This window comes from Pelodiscus sinensis, chromosome 5 (genome assembly GCF_049634645.1).
Source record: "Pelodiscus sinensis isolate JC-2024 chromosome 5, ASM4963464v1, whole genome shotgun sequence".
NCBI classification, from domain to species: Eukaryota; Metazoa; Chordata; order Testudines; family Trionychidae; genus Pelodiscus; species Pelodiscus sinensis.
This window is the reverse complement of record NC_134715.1, coordinates 23,665,411-23,687,132: the sequence shown is the minus strand read 5'-3', so window position 1 is coordinate 23,687,132 and position 21,722 is coordinate 23,665,411. Positions and strand designations below refer to the sequence as shown.

Sequence of the window (21,722 nt, the reverse complement as noted above, 5' to 3'; positions counted from 1 at the left end):
ATCTTTTTTGCCCAAAATGGAATCAGGAATACAGCCCACATGGGGCAGATCAGGATATGCCTAGGTCTCAGCACGCTGTTGCTACAATTTTAATTCAGTAGTTGTTAAAGAAAAAGCAACCAGAATACAGACAACTATCAAAATATCAATGAGACGTGAGAGTGTGTGTGCGCACTCATGCGGGCACCCCTAAAAGAAATATTGTAATCATTATATAAAAGATAGGTCAAAGTTTAAAACAAGCTTCTTAATTATGCAAGCAAAATTCTCAGTGGTATCTCTTTATAAGCCATTGAATGCACAAAACAGATGCACTTGCAAAATTTGCAGAGGGGATTTAAGGAGACCACTAGAAAACATGCTCCGAAATAAATTAAACTAGTTCCTGGAATCATAAAAAGCACAAAATAATTGGCAGTTTTTTAACGATAAGGTTAATCCATAAGCCATCAAAGTAAAGTATTGCCAGTGCTCAGAGAGCTTCTCTGCAGAATGATTCCATTTTTCCTGCCTTTTTTGATTACTGATTTTTCCTTTGATACACATCTGTTCAGAACAATGGTTAACTAATAATGTTTATTTTATCAAAATATCAGCACAAGAAAATTTACCTACGATTCCAACATCTAACACAATTGAATTGACTTCAGATAAGACTACATCCTTTTATAATCTCATAGGTTTAGAACAGACATATTTAATCAATGATGCTTCATGCATTCTTGGCATTTAAAGCCAAGAACACAGTACCATTAAATCTTTTAATTGAATCTAGTATATAGTACAAGCCATTACATTTCTTTCTGTTATTCCTTTATTGACTCCAATAACTTGTGTTCGGTTAAACCTTATTATCCAGAAAAACATCGAGTTTTGCGGTGAAGACATCAATAGATGGTTCCCTTGGTAGTTTGTTCCAATGATTAATCAACCTGTTTTAAAATGTGTGCCTTATTTCTCATTTGAATTTTGTCTAGCTTAAGTTTCCAGACTTTGGTTCTCCTTATTCTTTTCCCTGCTAGATTAAAGAACCCTCTTATACCTAGCATTTGATTCCTGTGAAGGTTTTTATATGCTATAATCAAGTCACCACACAGCCTTCTTTTCAATAGAATCTTTAAGTCTCTTAGTTTAAGCATTTTCTCCAATCCTTGGACCATTTCTGTGGCTTCGTAATGCATATTTTTCTCAATATCCTTTTCACAATAAGGGCACCAGAACTATATGCCATTCCAGTATTGGCCTCACCAAAGCTGTATGAAGAAGTAAAATCACTTCCCTAGTTACTACTCCCCTGTTTATACATCCAAGAGTCACATTAGCCCTTTATAGTATGACATTGTACTCGGAGATCATGCAGAAATGCTTGACCACTATTACCTATAAATCCTTTTACAGAGGCGTAGCCATGTTAGTTTGTTTCAGCAAAAGCAATGAGGAGTCCTGTGGCACCTTAAAGACTACCAACTTCATTAAGACACAAGATTTTGTAGGCTGGAACACACTTTTGTAGTGTAGACGTAGCCTGCAGATGTGTAACTTTTTTTCATTTGTTTATATACAAATGCATTTTATCTGCATGGACCCAGTTTATCATGTGATCCAAGTAGCTTACTATGAATGCTGTGACCCCAGTTGGTGGATACCTGCAGCTCATTTTTGCAGATACAGATGTGGAAGCAGTTACAAATTTTATATCTAGAACCCTGCAAATGTGTGGCTATCTTCTTTATATCCGCATCTACAAGTGTGAATACAAATAGCCACAGCTCATTTTTGCAGCTACAGATGTGGCTGTGTCTACACTGGGCCACTTATTCCAGAAAATCAGCCGCTTTTCCGGAATAAGCTGCGAGCTGTCTACACTGGCCCTTGAATTTCCGGAAAAGCAATGATGCTCTACTGTACAAAATCAGCCGCTATTCCGGAAAAACTATTCTGCTCCCGCTCGGGCATAAGTCCTTATTCCGGAACACTGTTCCGGAAAAGGGCCAGTGTAGACAGCCCAGTAGTCTTTTCCGGAAAAAAGCCCAGATGGCAAAAATGGCAATCGGGGCTCTTTTCCGGAAAAGTGCATCTACATTGGCCACAGACGCTTTTCCAGAAAAGGGGCTTTTCCGGAAAAGCAGCCTGCCAATGTAGACGCTCCTTTTCCAGAAAAACTGAAAACAGAATAGTATTCTGTTTTAAGCATTTCCGGAAATTCATGCCAGTGTAGACACAGCCATTTTGTATGCACTCAGGGCTCACCCTTAATTATGTAAATCTGTGTGTTATCCACAAATTGTATTAGCTGTGATAATATATTTACTTTCAGATCATTCATGAAAATGTTGAATAGTCTCAGTCCTCATATTGATCCATGTGCAACCCTGTGATACACACACTATTTGATAATGATGCCCCATTGACAACTAATGTTTTAGTTCAGTCATTCAACTACTTAACACATGCTTTATCGATATTCTGAAGTGCTAATTTTTAATCAAAATGTTGCGTATTACTAAGTCAAATGCCTTATAGCAGTCTAGGGGCTTATCTATACATGACAGTTAACACTGGAAGAAGGTAAGGTGTGTATTTAAATCAATTAACTATACCTGACTATTTTAAGTGCTGGATGCTTTTATACTGGAATAAGAATACCTTATTTCAATTTAGTTTAACCCGTGTATTCTGAAATTAAAAGCACCCACATATAGAGGTGATCAGGAATAGCTTTTTCTACATTAACCAAACTTGTAGTTTCAGCGGCGAATGAAAGCAGCTGTGACTTTGTTCTGTACTGCAGCCTCTTTCTCTGTTTTGTGATGCTTTGCTGTGAAATCAGTTCTGCTGTTACCGAGCAGAGAAAAATCTTTTCCGCAGAGGAACCCCAAAGTCAACTCTCTGAGTAGATACGTGATGAATTAGTGCAGCAAGTATCAGCGGGAAGGGCAGAATTATATCACTAAGTGACCAAGAGGAAAATGTCAGGGGACATCAGAAAATTTTGACACAATGACTCCACCTAGCATAGTGCATTATCCTGCTCTTTCAAAGAGATGTACAGATGTTATGCCATTTGATCCTGTTAATATCAAAAACAGTTGCTAAGCTACAAAACCTGTGTACCATGTTGCATGTTGAGTGGTTAGACTTTACTTATTGCTTTGTGGCTCAGATTGAACAATTTGCAAGGTAATCCAATGAGCTAACACAACCTGGATGGTGCAGCTTAAACTTAGTCACAAACTAACAAGCACATGGGCTGTAGGAGAGGACTATGAGGCTCAAGGGTTGTTTGTAGAATGCAGAGCCTTTTACGGCTAGCGCCCCGATTAATATATTGCCTACATATCACTAATATCAGGGAGCAGATGAGGAAGCATCTTTACTCGCATTCTAAACAATAAATCATGGACTGTTTTTTAGACTTTTTTGATACCTAAAATTCCTGCTAGTGTAGTTATAGTGGTTAGGAGTTTGACTGGTGTATAAACAGTTATATTTGCTATGATGTATTATTTTGGTAGAGGGAAATGGCATAAGCCATACCAGCAAGAGAATACTTTTGCTATCACACCTCAGACACATTCACTCAGGAACGAACCCTTGCAATAAACCAACGTTTCCCACACATACAAGAGACACTATCACAGGACCTACCCATATAAACCACAACATCAGAGGCTTATGCAACTGCAATTCCATTAATCTAATGTGATATATGACATCAAGTGATATGACATGCTCCTCTACCATGTATAGTGGCCATACTACACCATCTCTATAACAAGGGATTAATAGACAAAAGACAGATATCAGGAGTGGTAACAAACAGAAACCTATAGGGGAACATTTTAACCTGCTTGGGCATTTACTAATGGACATTAAAGTAGCAATTCTTCTACAAAGGAATTTCAAAAGTCAACTACAGAGAGTGAGCAAGTGGAATTGACCTTGATATGCATTGACCCGTGTCCCTTGGCTGGAACAAAGACTTGAACTGGATGGCCCATTATAAAACCAGTGTTCTTTACATTCAACTCCCCATTGACATAACACTTCCATCCCACTAAATTAGCCTCATTAGCACTGACACTACAACTGACAGATTCTTTTCCCCTCTCCCTTCTTTTTCTGTTATATAGTCTGAGGGTCACCCCTTTTTTCACCACTCAAGCTCATCTGAAGAAGTGGGTTTTGCCCACAGAAGTACTACAGGACTACTTGTTTTCTTCGCTAGCTCTTTCAAAAATAGCTGAAGCCTACAGTTTGTTGTCGCTAACACTCCACTGTGAGTTAGAGCATCAACAATTGAACAGGAAGTGGTGGGCTGTACTTCGATAAAATTTCAGTAACCTGAAAAATGGGTGTACTTCTATTCTCATCCATCCAGTTTATATTAATCTTTTTTATACATTTTCAGGAGAAATTAGCAAATCAGTAGTCCAGCAGTTAAATTCCTCTATGCAACCAATTATTACAACAGAAACCCCTAAGATTTCCATGTGCTTTGGCCATGCAGCTCCCACTGATTTCCATTAGATGTGAATGTACGTGGTATAGCTAAATCCTGCACATCTCTGGAAACGTAAGGGAAAGCACTATGATCCTAAATGTTACAAATGCTTTTGTATGCACACATTATTAACTTTAATACTTTAACACCAAACAGAACTGGAAGAAGGCTGCACTAACACAATCCTTTTATTACTTTTCAGTTCCCGCTGATTCAAACAGTGAAAAAAACAACACCCCAATTGTCTCAGGTAAGCACTCTACACTGCCTGTGTCCCCTAATTCTTGTCACTCTTGAGGCTTAAATACTGCTACTGATTGCTTTTCTAATCAAGGGCACTGCAACCCTTCTGCTCCCACCCTGACATAAACCCTACATTGCATGTGGAGGAGTAACTGGCTACAATGTGGCTCATCCTGAGACCGGTTCAGTTCAATATCTTCATCAATGATTTAGATATTGGAATAGAAAGTATCAATAATAAGTTTGCAGATGATACCGAGTTGTGTGGGGTTGCAAGTGCTTTGGAGGATAGAGTCATAATTCAAAATGATCTGGACAAACTGGAGAAATGGTCTGAGCTAAATAGGATGAAGTTTAATGAGGACAAATGCAAATTACTCCACTTAGGAAGGAACACACATACAGAATGGGAACTGACTGTCTAGGAAGAAGTACTGCAGCAAGGGATCTAGGACTCACTACAGAGAGTGAGCGAGTGGAATTGACCTTTATATGTAGGGCTCGACAAATACACTCGCCTGTGGGGAGTAGATTTTTAGCAGCTGGCGAGTGTAGGGGCAGACTAGTCCTGTGGGCCATTATGACGGGCTGGCTGAAGCCCGCACAATTGGCGGCGTGGCCCCATCCGATCCGCCAGCCGGTGGAGGAGCAGAGCGCTGCTGGGAAGGGGGAAGTGCGGCGATTCTTGCCACCGGGGTGCTTGCGTTCGCTCCGGCGTGAGGAGGCAGGGTGGGATGCCAGGACACCAGCAGGACGTGGCCCCACTAATTTTAAAGGGCCGCAGCAGCTCGGCTCTGGCCACATGTCCCCAGGAGTTGGCTGCAGTGCAGCCAGGCCCCGCTCTGCCCTGCCCCACCGGCTCCAGTCCTGCCACAGCCCGAGCCCTCTCACTGGTGAGAGACCGCTCTCTTCCAGCCGCCCAGCTCACTGCGCCTGCCCCGCGCCCCTTTATCTCCGCGCTGCCCATTCTCCACGCCGCCCCTGCTCCCCTGCACCTCAAACCCCTTGCTCTCCCTCTTACCTGTGACTCTCTGGCTCTGCACCACCCTTACACCCCACACCCTGCTCCCCACAATGCCTGCCCCCCAGCTCTGTGCTGCCCATTCTCTGCACTGCTCCTAGACCCCGATCCCTCTGCCCCTCCCATTCCCTGTGTCCCAGTCCCCGTGCCTCCACCGAGCCCCGCACCCTTCTCTCCCTGATCCCTGTGTCCCTCTGTGCCTCCCATTCCCTGTGCCACCCTGTACACCTCCACTGTTCCCTGCACCCCTCTGGCTCTGTGCTGTCCCTGCATCCCCTTGGGTTGGGAGTGAGGGGTGCTCTTCCATAGGGTGGTGAGGGGGTGGGTATGAGGGAAAAGAAGGCAAAGGGGGCAAGGACAGTGAGGGAAGGGTGAGGTGCCAGGAGAGTTCAGGCGCCAGGGGATTCTGGAGCTGAAGCAGAAGGGCAGACACTTGCAGGGGAGGGACCAGCACCAGAGGAGAAGGGCAGGGAAGGTGTGTAGAGGGAGGTGTTAGGAGAGGGGATGAGGAGGGGTAGTTCACATGTGCAGAGTGGGGCTACTGGAGGAGTGGGCACAGGGAGAAGAGAAATGCTGATGGAGGGGGGCAGGTCTCCGGAAGGCTGAGGGCAGTGAGAAGGGCAGGAGTCAGGACAGCAGAGGAGGGTGAGGAGTAGGGGGGCAGCAGGCACCAGGGGAGATGATGGAGCAAGGGGAGGAAACATGGCAGCAGAGGGAAAAGGTAGAGGTTTATAAGATATCTATGAATAACTTGGGTGATATTTATTAATAACTTATTAGTAATTACTGTTTTTATTCTTATTAGGAAGTTATCCCATTAAAAAACACTTTTTTGGGGGGCGAGTCCCTTTTTTGTCTAGCGAGTAGGGTTTTCCATAATTTGTAGAGCCCTGTTGATATGCATTGACCTGTTTCCCGTCACCCGAATAAAGACTTGAACTGTATGTCCCATTATAAAACCAGCGTTCTTAACATTCAACCTCCACATTCACATAACACTTCCAGCCCACTCAATTAGACTCATTAGCACTGACACTACAACTGACAGGTACTTTTCCCCTCTCCCTTCTTTTTCTCTTATATATTCTGAGGGTGTCCCCTTTTTTCTCCACTCAAGTTCATCTGAAGACGTGGTTTTTACCCACAGAAGTGCTACAGGACTACTTGTTGTCTTCGCTAGCTCTTTCAAACATAGCTGAAGTCTACAGTTTATTGTCACTAACACTCCACTGTGAGTTAGAGCATCAACAATTGAACAGGAAGTGGTGGGCTGTACTTCGATAAAATTTCAGTAACCTGAAAAATGTGGGTACTTCTGTTCTCATCCATCCAGTTTATATTAATCTCTTTTATACATTTTCAGGGGAAATTAGCAAATCAGTAGTCCAGCAGTTAAATTCTCTCTATACCACTAAGTATTACAACAGAAACCCCTAAGATTTCCATGTGCTTTAGCCATGCAGCACCCACTGATTTCCATTAGATGTGAATGTACATGGTATAGCTAAATCCTGCACATCTCTGGAAACGTAAGGGAAAGCACTATGATCCTAAATATTAGAAATGCTTTTGTATGCACACATTATGAACTTTAATACTTTAGCACCAAACAGAGCTGGAAGAAGGCTGCACTAACACAATCCTTTTATTACTTTTCAGTTCCCACTGATTCAAGCACTACCCCAATTGTCTCAGGTAAGCACTCTACACTGCCTGTGTCCCCTAATTCTTGTCACGCTTGAGGCTTAAATGCTGCTACTGATTGCTTTTCTAATCAAGTGCATTCCAACCCTTCTGCTCCCACCCTGACATGCGCCCTACACTGCATGAGGAGAGTAACTGGCTACAATGTGTCTCATCCTGGGACTGGTTCAGTTCAATATCTTCATCAATGATTTAGATATTGGGATAAAAAGTATCACTATTAAGTTTGCAGATGATACCGAGTTGTGTGGGGTTGCAAGTGCTTTGGAGGATAGGGCCATAATTCAAAATGATCTGGACAAACTGGAGAAATGGTCTGAGCTAAATAGGATGAAATTTAATGAAGACAAATGCAAAGTACTCCACTTATGAAGGAACAACCAGTTTCACACATACAGAATGGGAACTGACTGTCTAGGAAGAAGTACGGCAGCAAGAGATCTAGGGCTCATAGCGGAACACAAGCTAAAGATGAGTCAACAGTGTGACGCTCTTGTAAAAAAAAGCAAACATGATTCTAGAGTCCAGTAACAGGAGTGATATAAGACATGAAGTGCCAGCAATGCTCCTCTGCCATGTATAATGGCCATACTAGACCATTTCTATGATAAAGGATTAATGGACACAAGTCAGATATCTGGAATGGTAACACACAGAAACCTATAGGGGAACATTTTAACCTGCCTGGGCATTTACTAGTGGACTTTAAAGTAGCCATTCTTCTACAAAGGAATTTCAAAAGTCAACTTCAGAGAGTGAGCGAGTGGAATTGACCTTCATATGGATCGTCCTGTTTCCCTTGGCCTGAACAATGACTTGAACTGGATGGGCCATTATAAAACCAGCGTTCTTTACATTCAACCCCCCATTGACATAACACTTCCATCCCACTCAATTAGCCTCTTAGCACTGACACTACAACTGACAGATTCTTTTCCCCTCTCCCTTCTTTTTCTGTTATATAGTCTGAGGGTCTTCCCTTTTTTCTCCACTCAAGCTCATCTGAAGAAGTGGGTTTTGCCCACAAAAGTACTACAGGACTACCTGTTGTCTCTGCTAGCTCTTTCAAACGTAGCTGAAGACTACAGTTTGTTGTCACTAAGACTCCACTGTGAGTTGAAGCATCACCAATTGAACAGGAAGTGGAGGGCTGTAATTAGATAAAATTTCAGTAACTTGAAAAATGGGTGTACTTCTATTCTCATCCATCCAGTTTATATTAATCTTTTTTATACATTTTCAGGAGAAATTAGCAAATCAGTAGTCCAGCAGTTAAATTCCTCTATGCTACCAAGTATTACAACAGAAACCCCTAAGATTTCCATGTGCTTTAGCTATGCAGCTCCCACTGATTTCCATTAGATGTGAATATAAGTGGTATAGCTAAATCCTGCACATCTCTGGAAACATAAGGGAAAGCACTCTGATCCTAAATATTACAAATGCTTTTTTATGCACACATTACAGGCAGTCCCCGGGTTACATGAGTCCGACTTACATGGGATCCCTACTTACAAACGGGGTGAGGCAACCCCGCACTAGCTGCTTCCCCCCAGCAGACCAGGGAGATGCGGAGCGGCTTTTCTCAGCAGACACCTCAGCTTGAGAATAAAGGACTGAGGGAAGTGAGGTGTGGGAGAATAAAACTGAGCTCTGGAGAAATGTTTGGTTAGAGTTTCCCCTACAATATGTACCAGTTCCGACTTACATACAAATTCAACTTAAGAACAAACCTACGGTCCCTATCTTGTACGTAACCCGGGAGCTGCCTGTATTAACTTTAATACTTCAGCACCAAACAGAGCTGGAAGAAGGCTGCACTAACACAATCCTTTTATTACTTTTCAGTTTTCACTGATTCAAACAGTACTACAAGCAGTACCCCACTTGTCTCAGGTAAGTAACCTACACTGCCTGTGTTCCCTAATTCTTGTCACACTTGAGGCTTAAATGCTGCTACTGATTGCTTTTCTAATCAAGGGCACTCTAACCCTTCTGCTCTCACCCTGACATGCGCCCTACACTGCATGTGGAGGAGTAACTGGCTACAATGTGGCTCATGCTGGGACTGGTCCAGTTCAATATCTTCATCAACGATTTAGATTTGGCATAGGAAGTTTCACTATTAAGTTTGCAGATGATACCAAGTTATGTGGGGTTGCAAGTGCTTTGAAGGATAGGATCAAATTTCAAAATGATCAGGACAAATAGCAGACATAATTCTGACATCCAGTAACAAGAGTGATATATGACATGAAGTGCCAGCAATGCTCCTCTGCCATGTATAATGGCCATACTAGACCGTTTCTATGACAAAGGATTAACGGACACAAGTCAGATATGCGGAATGAAGTTTAAAGAGGACAAATGCAAAGTACTCCACTTAGGAAAGGACAATCAGTTTCACACATACAGAATGGAAACTGACTGTCTAGAAAGGAGTACTGCAGAAAGTGATCTAGGGCTCATAGTGGACCACAAGCTAAATATGAGTTAATAGTGTAATGCTTTTGCAAAAAAAGCCAATATGATTTTAGGCTGCATTAATAGGAGTGTTCTGAGCAAGACATCAGAAGTTATTCTTCTGCTTTACTCTGCCCTGATTAGGCTTCAATTGGAATATTGTGTCCAGTTCTGTACACCACATTTCAATAGAGATGTGGAGAAATTGGAGAAGGTCCAGAGAAGAGCAACAAGAATGATTAAATATGAAGGAAGACTGAAAGAACTGGGCTTGTTTAGTTTATCAAAGAGAAGATTGGCAGAGGACATGATAGCGGTTTTCAAGTACCTAAAAGATCGTTACAAGGAAGGAGAAAAATTGTTCTCCTTCGCATCTGAGGATAGGACGAGAAGCAATGGGCTTCAATTGCAGCAAGAGAGGTTTAGGTTGGACATTAGGAAAGACTTCTTAACTGTCAAGGTGTTTAAACACTGAAATAAATTGCCAGGGGGGAGTTTATGGAATCTCTATCTGTGGAGATATTTAAGAGAAGTTTAGGTTGACATCTATCAGGGAAGGTCTAGACTGTGCTTGGTTCTGCCATGAGGGCAGGGGACTGGACTCGATGACCTCTCGAGGTCTCTTTTAGTTCTAGTGTTCTATGATTCTATGATTCACAAGGTTTTCACTTTGCCTGGGATTCAAAGGTCTCTGAAACTTGCTGTTCATGTAAAATAATGACTATGTAGCACTGTAAAGACTAACAAGATGGTTTATTAGATGATGAGCTTTCGTGGGCCAGACCCACTTCCTCAGATCAAATAGTGGAAGTGAGGAATAAATAAAATGAGGAAGTGGGTCTGGCCCACGAAAGCTCATCATCTAATAAACCATCTTGTTAGTCTTTAAAGTGCTATATAGTCCTGCATTTTGCTTCAGCTACACCAGACTAACACGGCTACATTTCTATTACTATGTAAAATAAGGAGAGAGATTCTCTACAACGCAAACCTGAACATATGTTTAAAGAAGATTTTTTTTATTGCTGTTTTGGGAATATGTAGGTAGGTAGAAAATTGTGCTGAACTCCTTCAAGCTGTTTGCACAAACTTAATTCATTCCCATTGTGCTTATATGTTATGATATAGTCCTTAACTACATGTTCCACTTCATTCTCAAGTTTAACTCTCATGCTCATGATTTAAATCGTGGTATCGGTTGGCTTGCAGATTATCAACCAACCAAACAATGAAGGTGCCAATAGTTCTTGATGTCTGTGTAGAATCTGATGTTAGTGCTCTTCTTTTCCTAGTTCAAACTAATGGTTCTTATCAGCCTCTTTTAGCTAATTAGTCTTTAAGGCTTTGTCTACACTGCAGGGTTTTTGCAGAAGAAGCCTTTTTGTGCAAAAGTTTTTGCACAATAACTTCTTGTGCAAAAGCGTGTCCAGACTTCAAAGTGCATCACAAAAGCAATGTGCTTTTGCACAACAGATCATCCACATTGCATGGACACTCTTGCGCAAGAAAGCTCTGCTTGCCATTCTGCAAATGGCAATCAGAGCACCTGTGCTTTGGCCAATAGGGTTTTCTTGTGTCCACACTTGCCTTTTTGCTCAAGAATTCTTGTACAAAAAGGAGTTATTCCTCGTGGGGAGAGGGATAACTGTACTGGCAAAAGCCCTCTCTTCTGCCAATTTACTTGAGCAAAAGCGTGCTTGAGGTTTGGATGCTCTTCTGGTTTTTGCGCAAAACCAGAAACCTTATAGTGTAGATGTAGCCTAAGATGCTAATAGACCATTTGTTGTTTTTTAAGTTTTTCCTGTTACAGACTGACTGAGCTAACCCTTTGAAACTTATTTACCTAATGTCCTCTTGCTTCCTTCCCCCAATTTTTTTCCTTCCTTATTTATTCATGGTTCTGGATCTCCAACACTCCAGTCATCTGAAGAAGTAGATTCTGCCCACGAAAGCTCATGATACCATCTATATGTTTTGTTAGTCTTTAAAGTGCTACCAGACTATTTGTTGTTTTTTAAGTTTTTCATGCTTGCACACTATTTTTCCTCACTGATCTCTGCCTCATTGGTGGCACAGGATGGATATTGCTCAATTGATGAACAAGTTTTTCAGTATTTTCTTTTATCTTTCTTGATCAATGTATGGCCCCATACCATATTTACTGTACATTATTGAAACCATGCTCAGCAGACAGAATTATTAATTTTCTCATGAGCTTTTCTCTGGCAATTATTATAGTAACTAAGGCCTTCACAAAAAATTATTCGTTTCTTTACAACTGTTCTGGGAGATAAAGGGGCATTATTATTCTGATTATACAGAAAAGGAATTGAGGCACAGAAAAGATTAATTAAACATATCCACTAATTTTGGTACCCAATTTGTTGAGCTGTCTGGGATATGATTTTTCAGAGTACTTAACATTTGTGTAGTACTTCAGATGTTCTCAGCTCAGCTCCCATAGAGTTCAGTTGCAGCTGTGAGCATTCAACACTTCTGCAAATCAGAAGTTGAACAGGCAATACATGAATAACACACAATTAGTGACCACCTGTAAAAAGTTTGGTTTAATTGACTTACCTGCCATTCCACAGGAACTCTGTGGCAGAGGCAAGGATAGAATCCAGTTTCCAGAGCAACATTCAGCTGTCTTAAGCATGACAACATTCTTTCTCTTCCTGCAAACGCTTGCCTTATTAACTACTCAACTTCCAACTTCTGCCACAAATGAAGCAGGGGTCCTGTGAACAATTTCCTCCACTACACAACGCTGATTTGGCCTTAGCACAAATACAGCATATGCACTGAATGGTGCAGGAGCTGTGTGAAAAAAATACTATGTGACCATGCAATTAAGGACTGTGATAATGCACATGCATGAGGGGGGAGGGCTGAATTAAGTTTGCATCGTCAAGCTTAATTTTGGCATTTCCTAGCTTTTGAAGGTTTTGTTTTGCAATCCCAACAATGTTCTTTTAATGGATGGTTTTTCTATTGCAATTTCCTAGGGCTTGGGGTTTTTTAAAGCAAAATTAAAATACAAATTCCATCATTACTAGAATCTATGAGAGGATGGGCTATGCTTCATAGAGTGCAGAAGAAAAAAATAAAATTAAAGCATTTGAATGTTCTTTCTTTCAGCTGCTTCAACTGCACCCTTGGAATCAAGTTCCCAGATCAAATATTTACAACCATCAGAAATGGTCACTGCATCATCACCATCAATAACAGAAGCAAGTGACAAAATTAGTAACAGTAAGTGAAAACATTTGCTGACCAACTGGTGAACCCACTGGGGCCTGCATTTCTGAAAAATAATGTGGAACAGTATTGACAGCACAAACAACGCAGGTCTGGTGGCAGAATTAGGGGTCTGAGAGCCATTGTTCTCATAGCCAGGGGCGGATACAGGGCAGGGCGAACGGGGTGGCTGCCCCGGGCCCCGTGCTTCAGAAAGCCCCGTGCATGCGCCGTGGCACCGCCGCGCATGCGCATGGCGTCACTGTGCATGCGCAGTGGCAAAGGGGGGGCCCCGGGGAATTATGCTGCCCGGGGCCCCGCAAAACAGTCATCTGCCCCTGCTCATAGCTACTATGTGTACATCTCAGATATGTCATTCCTCAGCAAAATACAATAAACCTCTCCATAATGAAGTCTTATGCCAGTGGCTCAGACACTAAAATATTTCATTTGTATTAGAGAGGTGACTTTGAACCAATGCACTGGATTAGAACATTATAATTTGAGATGTGGGATGGTAAAGTATTTGGTTTGTTTTCTGAAACAAAATGGATAGGCAAAACATGACTATTTAAGGTCCAGAATAGCATTCCCATACATAAATGATAAAACCCAAGTGATAGTACTGGCTCAAAACAGATGTGTCTGGCATTTATTAAGGAGTTGTGAGACGAAAATGGAGGCAGGGTTCTGCAAAGCCACTTCTGGCCATGAGTGGGAGCTGAGTAGGCTGCTGATCCTGTTACAAAAGTGGGACTAGAATACAGTTCCCTCTCCCACCACAGGGTTGACCATGAAAAAGTAGTTAATTCAGTACAAACTTTTGTTCCTAAGGTAAATAGATGTCACTCTGAGCAGATCTATTGAACAATAAGGTGTCATTTTCACACTGTGGCCACATTTTAGCAAAACCCTCAAGAATGCACTTTTTTATATATGGTTAGGTGCCTTACCAAATAAGAAAGGGCTTTATCACTTATCTTAAATTGAACACTTGCTTAAGTGCCTTGTTGAATTGGGACCTTTTAAAATACTATTTTAAAAGTCACTATAGCATTACAGACCTTAAAGATAGAAATATTTATTTGGTCTTGTATCCCAGTACCCTATAATTCATAATGGCTGTGTCTAGACTGGCAAGTTTTTTGCAAAAGCACTTGCTTTTGTGGAAAAACTTGCCAACTGTCTACACTGGCTGCTTGAATTTCCTCAAGAACACTGACTTCCTACTGTCTGAAATCAGTGCTTCTTGCGGGAATACCATGCTGCTCCCATTCGGGCAAAAGTCCCTTTGCACAAAGCTTTTGCGCAAAAGGGCCAGTGTAGACAGCTCAGATTTGTTTTGCACAAAAAAACCCCGATCGTGAAAATGGCGATCGGGGCTTTTTTGCGCAAAAGCGCGTCTAGATTGGCCACGGATGCTTTTCCGCAAAAAGCGTTTTTGCGGAAAAGCGTCCATGCCAATCTAGACGCTCTTTTCCACAAATACTTTTAACCCAAAACTTTTCCATTAAAAGCATTGCGGAAAATCATGCCAGTCTAGACGTAGCCAATGTCTTCCCAACATATTCTCCAAAATGTCACCCACTATAGTTTTAAAATGGCACAAGTCAAAGGGGCTTTTTTTCTTTCTTTCTGTGAGTCTCTGTTCTATTGTCTTTAACTGCTTCAATGTGAGTACAGGATCATTTATGCTAGGGAAAAGTAAACGTTTCCAAACTATTACTTCCACACTTTTGGGTCTGAAAATTAGTCCTCTCCTTGTCAGTTACATCTTCAAATTCTATACAGATCAGAATCCAGGCTTTTCCTTTGTATTAAATAGCCTAATGTGTTTGGCTCGCCTGTATTTTGACCAGTCCTAGAAGTGCTGCTATTGCAGAAAGCATGGGTGAACATCAGGCTAGAAAATACCCCCAATGCAAAAACTACTGAAGCGTGTGAGGCAGTGTCAGAAGCCTAAGCAAAAATCACTAGTATGGCCCCTGGTCCTTTCTGTTTGATAGAGGTCCCTGACTCAAGGGTATCAATGCAGCATGGCCAGCTGGAACTAAACCATACTGATAGGTAGGCCACTGGCCTGTGAGGAAATGCTGATGAGGTAGGGCATGCTTGTCTGTGCAGCTTAGTTCCAGGTGGTGGTCAGGACTGATATCCAGGAGGAGGCCAGGCTTGGGAATCTCTTCAATATTTTGAAGCAGTGGAGGCAGAATAAAGGCGGGGAAGTCTGGTACGTGGTGTATTCCACAAGCAAAACAGACATCTAAATATAATGATGTGTCTCAACAAGAAAAGGCTCCAAGATACAGGGCCCCAAAATATGTGGGTATTTGAATTGAAATGGGTGCTGAAATTTTAATTCAGGACTATTTCAATTCAGGAACACCCAAAACACCCTCAGTCTGTATCCAGCTTAATGGATAGTCCTTACTATATAGAATCACCTTACTTATTAAAGCCCTGTCACTTGGAGCAAGAAATGCAAACATTCAGTTTGACCAATTGATTCCCATTTATAAACTACTTCCAAAGAAGCAAATGTTTCCTGGTCACATCTGCGGTCCTTACCCAACCTTTGTGCTTCAAATCAATGGGAGCTTTGATTAAGGACTCTGGGATTTAGCCCCATACATCAAAGTAGGGTCATTTCAATGTTCATTTACTAATATGGTTTTGATTTGAAACTGCATGAAGGGTGGCCTTTCTTGCATGCCCACTCTAGCAAGCTTTTTTCCATCCTTTCCCCTTCCCTTCACTGCATATGCAAATTAATAAGACCATATATAGCTGTCTCTGGGAGGCAAAGCTAATGCTGGATTTAATAAACAACCAACAATCTTTTTTTCTATCCCAAAATACCATTTCATCAAAGCCAGAATGTTTTGTGGAAAGGTAACAGTTTTGACAAAAAATATTGTTGGGACAGTTTCTCTAATCCAGGATGGGATTTCTGATGAGTGTGATCCTGCACAATAGCAAGGCTGGTTGGTCATTTACCTGGGATGGGGGAGATACAGTTGAAAGTCCCTATTCTGCCTGATTCAGAACAAGAATCTGAAAGTAGGTTTCCTGCATCCCATGTGTTCAGTTGGTTCTTCCATGAACAGTTGTTCTGGCTTTAATGCAGAATGAAAACCAATTTTGAAATCTTAGAATTTTTCATGAAAGGGGATTGTTGTTTTATGGCCAGCTCTAGACAAGAGAGAAAATGCAGCAGTGCCCCATGGCCTTGTGGGGGTATGGTCAGCTAGCCTGGGAGCCTGGACAGGCTCCTTGATCCTTTATACAGACAGGCAGCTGGCCATGCTCCCAAGCTAGTTTGTAGCATCTCTTGGGCCCATGAAGCACTGTTGGCTCCATTGCCTGATCCAATACATCTACATTCCACCTTCATTCCACCTACATTCCATTGGCACACTAGAGGGATCTGTGGGGGGAAGCTTCCTGCACCCTTGTTTCCCTCTGTGACAAGCACACCAGACAGACCAGAATTCTGCCCTTATAATGCAGAATAGTCTATTGGTATATTGGCCACTACCTTTATTTTTTTACCTTTCTTCATTCCTTCCCTCTCCTCCTGTTCCACACACACCTGTCACAGAGGACAAGCGACAATAATTAAGATGCCTTTATGATATTTTAAATTTCACCTTAAAACCACCATGTGGGCTCGCTAACAAAAACAAAACATTCTGCAAAAGAAGGCCTTTTAACTGGGGAAATTATATTCCACGCCCCAGCCCCTAGTGAAAGCTTCAGAAGATAATCCCATCCACACAGCAGAGATTTGACAGCTCTTTCAATCTCTGCTACTATTTCTGTTGCTGCTGTCACCTTATGTTAAAGATTTGGGAAAAGACCTCACAAAATCTGTGCACTTTATGAAAGAATGTGATAACCTCTTTTCTCTGTCTCTTATATTTCTTCCCCTCCACGGGCATTCTTTCCCGCTGCCTCTGTCAAGTCACTTCACTGCTGTGTGCCTCAGACTCCCCATCTGTAAAATGGGGATAATGATGCAGACTTCCTTTGTAAAGCTGCTAATAAAGGCTGTGTTTTAGTCACATCTACAATCAGCTGCCATGTGCTATTGACTATAGGTGCAAAATTAAGAGGCCTGAGTGAATTCTCTTTTAAAATTTGGTCTTGTGCATCTGTGTGTGTACAGTGTAAGCTTCACAGAAATGACTTCTTTTTCCACTTAAAAATCTCTGACTGGAAATAACTTTTGACTGGAAACACTGTTTGGCATAAAAGATGCTTAACCAAAGTAGCTTCAATTTTTAAAGCATATCTGTGATATACTGAGCTGATTGACTACATATATATATATATATATTACACTCAAGTAATTTTGGTTTTGACATTCACAATCATTTTTTGGCTTATTTGATGTGGTTCTAATATTAAAACTAGTTAGCTAGCAGCCTGCTGGGAGGGACATTAAGAACAGTATATGGAAAAAGTGAAATGTATGTAGAGTGTATATAAGGTAAGTGGCAATTCAACCTGAGATCAAGAGAGGATGTATGTTAAATTTTAGTTCATTAGAAGAAAATTAAGGGCAACTAGTAGGCAAAATCTGATGCTCAGACAGCAGCTTTACAGAAAAGCTCGTGTTCCCCTTTGCTTTACTGCTGATTATTCCTTTGACAAATTTGTGTTGAGAACAGTGATTAACACACTGTCATTTATCTTACCAAATACCAGCAGAGAAAACTGAATCACTTCCAGGGAGTACTGTGACAGCCTTCAACAGCACTTGGACGATGACTGGTAAGGCATCCCTTTAAAATCTTATTTATAATCAGCCATTGACAACAGACCCATTACACGACGATGTGACTGGTTTACAACAGCAGCCTGCTTTCTCTGCTGTGCTGCTTTGCTGTGAATTCAGCCTCCTCCTGTTAAGCATACAGAAATCTTTTCTGCAGCTGGTGGAATAGCAACATGATGAATTACTGCAGTGATGTGTCAGTGGGAAGGGCAGATCTGGATCACTGCGTGCCCAAGAGGAAACAGCAGGGGATTCTATTACAGAACACGAGCATTGTAATAAGCGGGGAACTCGGAGTTATACTGTCTCCTTTTACTTCCTACATCAAATTAAGCCTCTCGTAGAACTGAGTTATGAGGATTTTATCAAAACCCAAATCTCTAGCAGCCATGCTGCGCTGCGTGCAGCTCTTCCGCTTATAAGCACTGGCGGTGTTTGACTGAGTCCACCTCTTTCGGAGATTGGCACTAGCACTACTCCATCAACTTAGGAGCTCCCAATACTGTGTATTGCACACAAGTCTTAGATACCACTGAGGGCCCCAAATCAGTTGCTGAGATTTAACTATAAAGAAAATTACAAATAGAGAAATCAGTTCATTAGGTTGTCTTCTTAGGCTCACTTTACATCCAGTGTAGAAGGTTTGTGCATAACTTCAGCCTTTTAAGGCATAAGGGCATGATTCAAAGCTGATTGAAGTTAATGGGATTCTTTCTCAAGCACTGTCAAGTTTTACATGAGACAAAAGTACTGTCTGACCTGAGCCACTAGTCAAAAATGTAGGGTCCAATACATCATTCTAATTCAGAGGAAAAATTGATGACACTGAGGCCTACATTAGAAACTTACATTGGCATAGCTACCTCTCTCCAAGGTGTGAAAAATCTATGCCACCGAAAGACACATCTATACCAATCTCACCTCTAGTGCAGACAGTGCTAGGTTGACATAAGAATTCTTCTGTTGTCTAAGCTACTACCACTTGGGAAAGCTACTACCACTCACCCCTCCTGTTGGCATAGGTACTATACACTCAAGTGCTACAGTAGTGCAGCTGCAGAATTTTAAATGTAGACATACCCTCAGGCATTTCCTTGTTGCAGTTTCATTTACAAAGAATATACAAAGGCCTGTCTCTCTGAATGCAGTAGGAATCAAAGTAACAAGAAATAATTTCTATTGCTCACTGGCCCAAACTTCTGTTCAGCGAGCACCCCTGACCCAAATAACCTCTCCCTGAATTGCTTACAAGGCTCGATTCCATGCTTTCAGCTGCACCTACAGTGACTTTCACTTTCTGCCCCTGAATGTCTGTCTGTCTGCCTCTCTCTCTGCGTTCCAACTTTCCCCTTGACCCAACTCATGCACTTCCCCTGACAGTTCTCTGCAAAACACCTCTGCCCATTCATCCCTAAATTCCAGGGCAGGATGCAAACCACTTTTGTCTCTGGTGGAGAGCTTGTGATTAACTTGTCCTGACAGTAATGATAATTGCTGGGTGTGTTTCCACCCATTTTCAATGAGATTTTAACTCTTCTTCACCCAGCTCATAACACTGGAATCATAGAATCATATAACCATAGAGCTAGAAGACACCTGAGAAGGCCATCAAGTCCAGGCCCTTGCCCAAGGCAGGACCAATCCCAATTATATCAACACAGCCAGAGCTTTGTCAAGCCGAGACTTAAACACCTCTAGTAATGGAGACTCCACTACTAGGTAACCCGGTCCAGTGCTTCACCACCCTCCTAGTGAAATAGTTTTTCCTAATATCCAACCATTTCCTAATAAACATTGTTCCTTGTTCTGCCATCCATCACTACTGTGAAAAGCCTTTCTCCAGCCTCTTTGGAACTTCCCTTCAGGAAGTTGAAGGCTGATATCAAATCCCCCCTCACTCTTCTCTTCTGCAGATTAAATAGATCCACTTCCCTCATCCTCTCCTCATAGGTCCTGTGCTCCAGCCCCCTAATTATTTTGGTTGCCCTCCACTGGATCCTCTCCAATGCATCCACATCCTTCGTGTAATTGGGGGCCCAGAACTGGACACAATACTCTAGATGTGGCCTTATCAGAGTCAAGTAAAGAGGAATAATCACATCTCTGGATCAACTGGCAATGCTTCTCTTTTTGCAACCTAATATGCCATTAGCCTTCTTGGCTACAAGGGCACACTGTTGACTCATATCCAGCTTCTCATCCACTCTAATCCCCAGGTCCTTTTCTACAGAACTGCTACTTAGCCAGTTGGTCCCCAGCCTATGACAATGCTTGGGATTCTTCCGTCCCAAGTGCAGGACTCTACACTTGTCCTCATCAGATTTCTTGTGGCCCAATCCTCCAATTTGTTTAAGTCACTCTGGACTGTATCCCTGCCCTTCAGTGTATCTACCTCTCCCCCTAGCTTAGTGTCATCCGCAAACTTGCTGAGGGTGCAATCCGTCCCCGCATGCAGGTCATTAATAAAGATGTTGAACAAAACCAGTCCCAAAACCGAACCTTGGGGCACTCCACTAGAAACCAACCGCCATCCTGACATCGAGCCATTGATCAGTACCCGCTGGGCCCAACCTTCCAGCCAGCTTTCTATCCACCTTACCATCCATTTATCCAATCCACTTTATTCCCTTTAACTTGCTGGCCAGAATATTGTGGGAGACCGTATCAAAAGCTTTGCAAAAGTCAAGGTATATCACATCCACTGACTTCCCCACATCCACAGAATCAGTTACCTCATCATAGAAGCTAATCAGATTGATCAGGCATGACTTGCCCTTCATGAATCCATGCCGACTATTCTGGATCACCTTCCCCTCTTCCAAGTGCTTCAAAATGGATTCCTTGAGAATCCCCTCCATGATTTTTCTAGAGACTAAGGTAAGACTGACCAGCCTATAGTTCCCTGGATTGCCCTTCTTCCCCTTTCTTAAAGATGGGCACTACATTTGCCTTTTTCCAATCATCCGGGATTTCTCCTGATCTCCATGACTTTTCAAAGATAATAACCAAAGGCTCCTCCATGACATTTGCCAACTCCCTCAGTACCTTGGGATGTTTTAAGTCTGGACCCATGGATTTATGTATGTTTAACTTTTCTAAATAGTTCCTGACCTGTTCTTTCCCCACCAAGTGCTGTCCACCTTCGTCCCATATTGCATCACTTTAGCGCATTAGTCTGGGAGCTGACCTTGTCCATGAAGACAGAGGCAAATAAAGCATTAAGTACTTTGGCTTTCCCTACATCCTCTGTCACTAGGTTACCGCCCTCATCCAGTAGGGGCCCCACACCCTCTCTGATCACCACCTTCTTGCTAAATGCCTGTAGAAACTGTTCTTGTTATCCTTCACATCCCTTGTGAGTTGCAATTCCAGTTGCACTTTCACCTTCCTGATAACTCCCCTGCATTCTCGAGCTATACATTTATACCCCTCCCTAGTCATCTGTCCAAGTTTCCACTTTTTGTAAGCTCCCTTTTTGTGCTTCAGTTCACCAAGGATTTCCCCTGTAAGCCAATCTGGTCTCCTACCATATTTGCTTCTCTTGCTACACATTGGAATGGTTTCTTTCTGAGCCTTCAGTAAGGATTCTTTAAAATACTGCCAGCTCTCCTGGGCTCCTTTCCCCTTCATGATAGCATCCCAGGGGATTCTACTCATCAGGTGTCTGAGGGAGTCGAAGTCTGCTTTTCTGAAGTTCAAGGTGTGTATTTTACTACTCTCTATTCTTCCTTTGGTCAGGATCCTTAAATGTACCATTTTGTGATCAC

The 21,722-nt window shown here is 42.1% G+C and overlaps 1 protein-coding gene across 10 annotated transcripts in view; it reads left to right on the top strand.

The window, feature by feature from the left end:
* The window catches only part of EMCN (endomucin), a 93,038-nt gene that overhangs the window by 26,862 nt on the left and 44,454 nt on the right, over nt 1–21,722 (top strand). For 3 of the 10 annotated variants that reach the window (XR_001368133.3, XR_012904047.1, XM_075929663.1), the window contains 5 exons: nt 4,707–4,754; nt 7,428–7,463; nt 9,321–9,368; nt 13,077–13,190; nt 17,886–17,951. Coding sequence is in view for 1 of the 10 variants with exons in the window: in XM_075929663.1 (XP_075785778.1) it covers nt 4,707–4,754; nt 7,428–7,463; nt 9,321–9,368; nt 13,077–13,190; nt 17,886–17,951 (312 nt within the window). In the remaining 9 variants the exon portion in view is untranslated. The remainder of the gene's footprint in view (nt 1–4,706; nt 4,755–7,427; nt 7,464–9,320; nt 9,369–13,076; nt 13,191–17,885; nt 17,952–21,722) is intronic. The other 7 variants (XR_012904053.1, XR_012904049.1, XR_001368135.3 and 4 more) reach the window with 5 other exon arrangements.